The sequence below is a fragment of the Pinus tabuliformis genome, chromosome X, assembly GCF_031772625.1.
Source record: "Pinus tabuliformis cultivar Carrire ecotype Pingquan chromosome X, CPIR1, whole genome shotgun sequence".
NCBI lineage: Eukaryota > Viridiplantae > Streptophyta > Pinopsida > Pinales > Pinaceae > Pinus > Pinus tabuliformis.
In genome coordinates this window covers 391240009-391249652 of record NC_142308.1, presented here as the reverse complement: position 1 = coordinate 391249652, position 9644 = coordinate 391240009, and the positions used below count along the sequence as shown (strand labels likewise).

General features: G+C 40.5%; 1 protein-coding gene across 1 annotated transcript; it reads right to left on the bottom strand.

Annotated features, from left to right (window-relative positions):
* Nucleotides 1-4679: 4679 nt before the first annotated feature.
* Nucleotides 4680-9430, bottom strand: LOC149140182 (uncharacterized). The gene is made up of 5 exons (XM_089450916.1): nt 9163-9430; nt 7997-8307; nt 6788-7793; nt 6342-6559; nt 4680-5201 (listed from the first exon to the last, which is right to left on the bottom strand). Exons 1-5 carry the CDS (start codon nt 9428-9430, stop codon nt 4680-4682), a joined length of 2325 nt encoding a protein of 774 aa, XP_089307042.1.
* Between the last annotated feature and the right edge of the window lie 214 nt (nt 9431-9644).

Below are 9644 nucleotides of genomic sequence, written 5' to 3'. Positions count from 1 at the left end.
ATACCTGCTTAAGGAAAACCAAGATAAATACAGACTTGAACCTCATCTCGCCAGTGGGGGTGCTCCATGGTTTTCATGTTAAGTATGTCGTGAAGGGGTAGTATTGCTTCTGTGGTATTTTTTGGCAACCGTGTTCTGATAGAAGGAATCATTTGCATGTAGGAGTTTTGTGTGGGATGGGAGGTGACAGTCCTCGAGGAGAGAGCTGGCCTCTCCACATGGCATAAAATGGGTAGTGCATGGCATGTCAAGAGTTCCCACCATGGGAGCCACCAAATTGGTATCGATCACCTTAAATGTTGCATGCATGAGCTTAAGGGCGCTATTTGGTTTCCTGTCTCAATAAACGAACCTCCCCTCGATTGTGTAGGCATGGAGATCTGTCCTGAGGGTAGATTGATTTTTGCAAGCTTTCATACTATGAATGAGGGAATGTTTATTTATTACATCAGTCCAGATCATTATTTCGAGATTGTAAAACTAAGGAGGTTGCATTCCACCTAGTTATGACTAAGGAGAGAGAAGGAGCCATGTTTTAATTGTGTAGTTTGTGGATGTATGCAGTCTCCTATATATGTGCAACTTTGTGTTTGCCTAGAGTTTTGAGGTCTCTACCTGCTCCCACTGCAACGCGTAGATGCATGGTTATATTTTACTCTTCAGAAGGTTGTAGTGGCATCAGAGTTGGAAAAACAGTGCCTTCTGGCACTCTATTAATCTCACCCTCTTGCTCAAAGTTCTTCAGTCCTTCATACTTGGGTAACCCTAAACCTTTTGATTATGTATTGTGCAAGTTTATGTTGGTCTCACATTTGGTTTCACCTATGGTGTCCATGTTGTTTGTGCTATTCCTACATATTTATGGGTCAGGAACCTATTTCAAATTGGTTGCAGTCCTTCCTTCAGCAACCTCTCAAAATTCCAACATGAGCAGCATTTCATTTCATTATCTAGTATTGGTTAGCAGGGCTTGGTGTCAAGGCACTTTCTCCGTCTGGTTTTGATAGGCACTCTACCCTCTCTTGTCCTTTGTTTCATCCACACAATGACACCTTGCCTAGTTCTGTTTCTTCTCTTTTCTGTGACTTGGTGGGCATATTCGGTTATGGGATTTCATCATTTTGGGCTCAGTGGTTGCTCTTTGTCTAGAAGAAAAAATCCTTTCTAAACCTAGTCTATCGATCTGCAGGAAGTCCTCCCTTAGACATGGCATGGTTCCTCTTGTTACTTAAAATGTGGAGAGTTTTGTCTTTTCAGTGGTCTCCATCTACAATGGTCACTATACAAAATTTTTTCCAGTGGAATTTTCCCCATGAGTTTTGTCTATCTGCTAAGGATGGTAGTCAAGTCCTCCATCATTTGGTTCAAGTCTTGGTATTGTGTTTTCTTAGCAGATTTTTGGTTGTGATGGCTCCACAGCAATGACTTCCCAGTTGCCAAGGTGGTGCTTCGAGTAGTTTCTCTTTCAGGAACCGAAGGTTATTTCGATGAGAATTAGTTTCCACGTTTTTTTCACTCAACCCGTCTAGAAGTTTGAAAGGATATTTTACAGCTAAAAACGGTGAGTTCGACAATTGGATATATCACTTTGATTTTGAAATTGGTAATAGCTCTCTAAGATGGGTTCCTGATCGTGGCAAGTTCGGGAAAATAAGATCGCACTTTCTTCACTCCATCACAACCCATAGGCAAATGGAAATATTGTTAAGTATGGTTATACGGGACAAACAAGTTGACAATTATAATATTTTTGTTGGACAAGAAGATATCAAGAGGATCATGATCAGGGACACTAAGTATGACCTTGACAATATTGTTGTCAAATTGAATTGTGTGGAAAAATATATGGTTTCAGACTCAAACATTGAATCAAATGATAATTAGGGGAATGATACAGCCATTAATGCTCCTCCCTTACACAATGTTCCACCCATGAACACTTCAAATGGACATTCTTCTCTACTTTCTCTAGTCATCATCTCGGACTAACATGTCCTACATGCTTCTATACCTTTTGGTTTATTTTGTCTATGATGTACTAAATAGTTGTTAGTGGCTATTTACTTGTTATGTTTACTGGTTTTTTCCCTAGCTATTGGAGGCTATCACTAGTCTCCTCTTGGACTTGGCAGCATAGTTTTTTTGTTTTTTGGAGGTCACTAAAAGGTGCCTACAAGACTGGCTCACAGTCTTCTGGACAGTAAGTATGAATATCAAGCTATTTCTATGTGATATTATTTTTTTCTATTAATATAAATCTACAGACGAAATTTACAAAAAAATTGATTTCACCTACTCGAAATTTTAGAAAAATACACTTCCCATAAATTAGTTTTACTATAAATCCCTCTCCTAAATGCATTAAAAACTAATATTGTTACTTGATCTTTTGAAAATAAGCCTTATTGTAACATATCACTCCTTTGCTATCTTTGGTCCCATAGGCGAGTATATCACTAAATTGCTTTCCTTCCTTAACACTTGGTTTGGGAAACGGAAAGGTCAGTCAGGCCGCTCGACCAGCCCCTCATCCTCCCTCCTCAGGTGACCTATTCTTCCTCACCCAATAACTAACTTATTCTTTTCCAGATTCATAGATATTTTTGAAAAATAAATGTCACTGTAACATTTACTTCACAATGGATCTCCTAAAGCTACAATAACAATTAAGATACTAAAGCATGGTATGTTTAATTCACATTGTGATGTATTCATTCAAATAGTTTACATCAATTTATTAAAAACAAATATAGATTCATCTGAACCATGGATCTAGCACACACCTAGAGGGATCAAACTTTTAAGGTGCAAACTGCTTTTATAGTGCAAAACTGAAATTTTGTTTGCATCAAGACATTTGATCCCTCTAGTGATTAATATATTAGTGGTTAATCTCTCTCTCTCTCTCTCTCTCTCTCTCTCTCTCTCTCTCTCTCTCTCTCTATATATATATATATATATATATATATATATAGATAGATAGATAGATAGATAGATAGATATAGATGTACCATGTGAATCAACTTAAACTTGCATTTCCAACAAATTTTTGTTGGATTTTAGACAAAATTAACGGTCCTGAAAAGGGAGCTAAAATGTAAAATAGTCAGGTTATTTTAAATGCTTTAAGAATAAGAATTATTTTTGTTCAATTGTTTTATATAATATACTCATGGATTATATATATATATATATATATATATATATATATATATATATATATATATATATATATATATATATATATATATATATAGTGTAAATCAGCATTTGTATTAATTCATAGCATACATATGGTACAAAAAGGTCTGCTCGCACAGACTAAAGAGAGACTGCCTTGCCTATTTACAATGCTTAAGAGCCGCAAAAATTCTGTCGAAACGACCCCAAGGCATACCACGCAGGGTAGCATAAAGAAAGGTTGGGGCCTGCAAAACAGAGTGCCCTTTCTGGCGACTAGATAACATATAGAAAACAGACCAGATGGACATCCGAGACAGTAAAAGTCAAAACAGAAAGGCGACCAGTAAACTTAAGAACCAGAAACAAAAACAAGTTCTGAGCATCAATAGCAAACTGAAGCAGTCAAAACAAGCCATTACAGCTTGAGGATGACATAATCTTTGGTGGTGGTACCCTGGTTGGCTGAAGCAGTAGAATTGCCAGGCAGAGTAGAGCGCTGAGGTGTGCGCTTCCCCTGGCTGGTTCCTGTGGCCTCCTCCGCCCCTTCCCCTGTAGCAGAATGATCCTTGCTAATGGTGTGCCTGAGAAGGCTGATTAAAACAGTCATTTTTTGAGAGAGAATGTCGACTTGCTGCACCAGAGCACTGAGCTTGAAATCCAAGGCTTCCAGTCTCGCTGTGTGATCAGTGGAAATAGTAGAGATATCTTCGTGAGCCTGATTAATGTAATCCCCTTGCATACTCATTGCCTTTGCTAACATAGTTTTCATCCTCCATGTCTCTGCCTGAGTACGCACAAATTGGGTAGCCCGAGTGGTTGCCATTCCGGGATCCTGAATCCACTCCACCTCCTTCTCCATATCCTGTTCCTCCAGGTGCTCCTCTTCCTCTGCAACAATCGCTTCAAGTTCCTCAATCTTGCACTTTTCCTTAAGTGAGGTTCATGTTTCATAAGCGTCCCGAGCACTCTGCAGGTCTCTATTAGCCGATGCATTATGGCTACCCTCACGCGCCATGCTTCTATGGCAGAGAACAGAAATACTGAGCCTTCTAAGAACACAAATGAATACTATGTTGAGTCCTTGGGAAGGCAGTGCATTACTCTTGCGTTGGGATCCCGTAGTTATAGTAGATGGAAACCTCGACCAGCCTAAGGCTTCCCACTTCTCCGTTTGATGATCGCCTATCCAGTCATAATAACTGCTGCTCCGATCCCCATATTTTTGTTGATGATACGAATCCTTATTATTAACTTTGCCACGCTTGAACCAATGTGCGGATTGCCAAGTGTCTCCCTTTGTGGTTTGATTCCAGCACTGCCCATATTTTTTGTTCACTGTGCTCCTTGGTACCAGCTCTACATTCTTGTGAATTAATTGCCACTTCCTTTCTTGTACTACCTGAGCCTGCCATCCACTTATCCTAATGTCTCTTCTAATGGTCGAATTCATTCTTCTCACAAGTGGAAATTCTTCGTACCCTTCCCCACTTATTTCGTTAAATAATATCCTGCCTCGAAAGAAGAGTGCACATGTTCCTCAGCTCCGAGCATGTGATCTCCTGCCAACAGGTGTCCCAGTGGGCTGAGGGATTATCGACACCGTAATTTGCCAAATGATCTGCCACTACATTCGCCTTACGTCTGACTGCATGAAGGATTAATCCGTCCAGGCATGATAGATGTTCTGCGATAAGTTCTGTTACCTTGGAAAGCCTCCAGTGCTTTGTGACTTTACTTGGTTTAGCTCCTATATATAGTTTTCTTGCTGCCGTGACCGCTAGTTGAGAGTCCCCTTCCACCACTGTGGCTCCAGCTTTCAATCTTCTAAGAATAATCAAACCTTGCTCAAGCGCTGCAAATTTCATTTCGTTATTAGTTCCTTCACCTAGTGATTGACTATAGATATGCTGAATTTCACCTTTGCTATCCCTGAGAACACCTCCAATGCCTGTAGGTCCTGGATTTCCCCTGGAGGCTCCGTCAAAATTGAGTTTGAGGAAGCCTGTCGACGGAGGAATCTAGAAATTCCCATTGAAGTTCAGTTCCTATCGGTGAATCAAAGAGGGCACGAAGGTTCCCATGTTAATGCCAAAAGCTTTCAGAATCTGTAAGTCTAAATTAGAGATGTTCTTGTCCTGTTCCATTCTCCCTTCTGTCTGCTTGATATTTTGAAGAATTGTGTTTTTTGTGTAATTTATATCTCTTGTTTCATTTAGGAATACTCGCTTGTTTCTTTCTTTCCAAATTGTCCATGCTATAAACACTGGAATGAGTTTCCATATTATGTTAACCGATTGGGTACTGGAGAAGTTACCTCTCCAATTCTCTATAGTTTCTTGAATTGAATTCCTTATCCTGTCCGTCCTTTTAAGAGTGGCTTCCGCCCAATTCCATATGTTGTCTGCCCATTCACAGGTATTGAGGAGATGATTCATGGTTTCCTCCTCAATTCCACACATGGGGCAGTGAGAAGGACCTATGAATCCTTTTTTCTAGAGATTCTCCCAAGTGAGCATTCTCCTATGCATTAGAAGCCAGAGGAACATTTTAATCTTTGGCCAAAGTTGGGCATCCCATACTTTGTTGTGCCACTTGACTATCTCTTCATGCTCATTACCTTCTATATGTGTTCTTGCTTCTTTAAGTGTGAAGTTTCCCCCTTCAAGCTTTCCCCAACGTAATTGGTCATTATCCCCTGCTTGCCTTATCCTTCTTTTGGCCAGTTGTGTTCGCAGGTTCCTTAAACTATTGTTTTCTTCTGCCAGAGATTCTGTCTCATGGAATAGCCATGTTCTCCATGCCTGGTCATTTTCTTTAGGCTTCCAGTATTGATTCACTGTGGTTCTACCTAGTTCCTAGTTTCTTCTTTGGATATCTATGAATTCAGGGCTTTCCAGCTTAAGGAGTTGTTGCCATGCATCCTCCCAGAAAAGGGTCATCTTTCTATCTCGAATTTCCCAAAAAATTTGCTCCTGAATAATATGCCAGTTAGTTCTCTCCAAGTTCCAAATTGGAGAGCCTTCCAGAGTTTCTTGCATTTGGATTAAGTTCTGTAGTTTGTAATTTTGGGCATACTTCTCTTTCCAATGTTTGGCCCATGGTAATTTGGGTTCTTTAATCCACCTCCACCATAATTTTGCCCCACAAGCATGGTTAACCGTGAATGGGTCCTGCAGGTTTAGCCCTCCTAGATGTTTGGGTTTGCAAAGCTTATTCCACACCATCAACAACCATTTCTTCTTCTCTGAATTACCCGACCAGAGAAAAGCCCTTTGTATGACCCTTATCTTCTGCAGAACTCCTTTGGGAGCTGGAAGAATGGAAAGCATGTACTGTGGTATGGCCTGGAGGACTGCTTTGGAGAGGACCAGTCGACCTGTGAAGTTCAGGGCTCTGTGTGTCCAATGATGACATCTTTTTTCCAGGCTAGCTAAAAGCTTTTCCTAGTGCAATTTTTGCCAGGGCTTGTTGGTCAGAGGAACACCGAGATATCTCGAGGGGAGGTTACATTTTTTGAAGCCTAGAATGGAAGAGAGATTTTTTTGAACAGCTAGGTGCGTATTAAAAAAGAAGATAGAGGATTTTGAAAGATTAAGCTCCATACCTGAGGCTTTGCTGAAAAGATTGAGAATGCTTTTGTAGCCCATAGCTTCTTTAATGGAGGGTGTGCCATGCAACATTGTATCATCTACAAACTGCTGATGAGTTGTTGCTGGAATTGAGGGCAAGGGCTGAAGTCCTTCAATGCTTCCTTCCTCTTTGGCCTTTCTGATTAGTCTGCTTAAACCTTCCATCAAAATCACGAAAAGGAAGGGGGATAAGGGATCACCCTGCCTCAAACCACGTGAAGGAGAGAACTGGGTAGTTGGGGCTCCATTAACCAGTATTGAAAATCTTGTGGATTTGACCAAAGCTAGGATCCAAATTATCCATTGCTTAGCAAAACCAAAGGATTCCAAAATGGTTTCCAGATAGTGCCAGTTTACCTTATCATATGCCTTTGACAGGTCTAATTGCATCATCATTCCTGCTTTCTTCTGCATTTTAAGTGTGTGAATCATCTCTTGTGCTAGTAAGATATTGTCCAAAATCTGTCTTCCCTCTACATAGCCTGACTGCTCTTCCGAAATAATACCAGGAAGAATGGGTTTCATTCTATTGGCTATGATTTTGGAAATAATCTTGTACAGGACATTGCAAAGAGCAATTGGACGAAACTTTGAGGGCGTGTTAGCTTCCTCCTCCTTTGGAATAAGGGCAAGGAAAGTAGAGTTGAGGGACTTGAGGATTGAAGAGGAGCACCGTGAATCCTCCACTGCTTCCCAAACTTCTGTCTTGACTATCTCCCAACAAGCTTTGTAAAAGTCGATGGTAAATCCATCCGGCCCAGGTGCTTTACCATTTGGCATCTCTTTTACGGCCTCTTCCACCTCTTCCAGGGAGATTTCTCGAAATAAAGTTGTGTTTTTCTCCTTCGTAATTAGTTTGGGGATGGAGGATGTAAGTTCCTTAATGGCCTCCTCTCTGTTGATCCCAGGTTCCTGAGCAATTCTGCTAAAGTGGGTTATAAGTAGGTTGGAGATTTCTTGATGTGTCTGTATTGTGGCTCCCTGTTCATCATTAAGGCTTAGAATTTTGTTAGCCCCTCTATGGTCAATGGCTAATCTATGGAAGAATTTCGTGTTCTGTTCACCTTCTTTAAGCCATTGGATTCGATATTTTTGCTTCCAAAGTGTTTCCTCCTATTGGCATCGAAGTTGCCAGTCCTGCATGAGCTTCTTTTCCCTGTCCACAGTGTCTTGGTCTATGATACCTTGAATCCATCCTTCGTGAATATGTTCCATTTGCTCTTCCAGTTTCTTTTTTCCTTGAATATATTCCCAAAGACTTCATGATTCCAGATTTTGATTTTGGCTTTGATGTTTTTCAGCTTAGCCTGCAGAAGATACATTTTGGTCCCCCGTATGCCCAATGGTTCTTTCCACCATTGTCCAATTTTCTGAATGAACTCAGGATGAGTAAGCCAGAAATTTTCAAATCTGAAAGGTTTATTTCTAGGAGTGCCTTGGATTGCAGCAGTAATTGTGATGGGCCAGTGGTCTGACCCTCCACTGGGAAGAATATCTGACTCAACACTAATACCATCCAGAAGAATGCTTTCTGTTACTAAAAATCTATCCAGACGAGAGGCTATTTGCCTTTCACCTCCCCTTTTGTTGTTCCATGTGAAAGCGTCGCTTTTGGGGGGAACATCAACCATATTGGCCTATCTAATGAAGTCTAGGAAAGCTTCAGAGTCTCTGTTAAGTTTTCTAATACCTCCTCTCTTTTCCGTGAGAGAAGTGATCATGTTGAAATCACCTCCAAAGATTGCCTTAGATTAAGGATATCTTTGCTTCAGGTTGAAAAGTGTTCTTAGAAAAATAAGTTTCGCCTCTAGATTCTGGGGACCATAGACATTGGTACAAAGATAAGTCTTTGAGTTCCCTACTACCTAGACTTCTAAAGCTATGTAGGATCTGGCTTCTTCAAAGGAAAGGAGTTGGATAACCTGTGGATTCCACAAAATGACCAAGCCTCCCTCACATCCATTGCTGGCTGTCTCCAAGTATTCCATGTGTTTACCTAGTTTTTTGCTGATATTGACTACCGTGTTGCTTGAGCACTTAGTTTCCTCCACAAACACTATGTCTGGTTGTTCCTTTTGGACCTCCTTCTTTATAAGATGTTGTTTTGATTGGCTATTAAGCCCTTTAGCATTCCAAGAAAGAACTTTCATTTTAAACAGAGTTTAGGAGGTTAGTGAGAAAGCCTCAAGGGCTTTCATCTTACCTAAATTTAAAATCATTTGTCCTAGTTCTTGTAATGCTTCATTGTTAGTTCTTCTTCCTCTCTTTTTTCGGTGCTTGGAGTTTAAGGAGGTTTGATGCAATCCCTGTGTGCAGACCCCTAGCCCCTTAGTTGTTCCTAAGCACTTACTCTGCAGCTCCATCTCTGCCCGTTGCCGTGCTATGAATATGTCATTGATTCTCTTTACCTCCTCTTCTGATATATGTTCCATTCCCTTCTTTTTCCAGTTCTCAACCATGTTTGGTAGATCCATACCTTCTTGCTCTAGTATGTCGCTTAATTCCATATCTTTGAGCCCTATTTCACTAGTGAACATCTCTGAATCTTCTTCTACTCCCTCCGTAGTTTCTTGAACCTGATGGAAGATACTTAAAGGGTTCTCCTTCAGTTCCTTCATTTCTGGTGTTGCTGTAGATCTGCTTGTTTTCGTGGTTTCTTGTTCTTTATTGTTGTCCTCTGATTCCGTTTCTGTTTCTAATACTTCAAATGCATTGCTTATGTTGCCATGTGAAGTACTCGCCTTGGTTTGGTGATTTTATTTGCTCTCTATTTTTCTTTTGGTCTGGTGAAGGTTTCCTTGTTCTTTTCTCCCTTGTTTTCCTTGTTTTCCC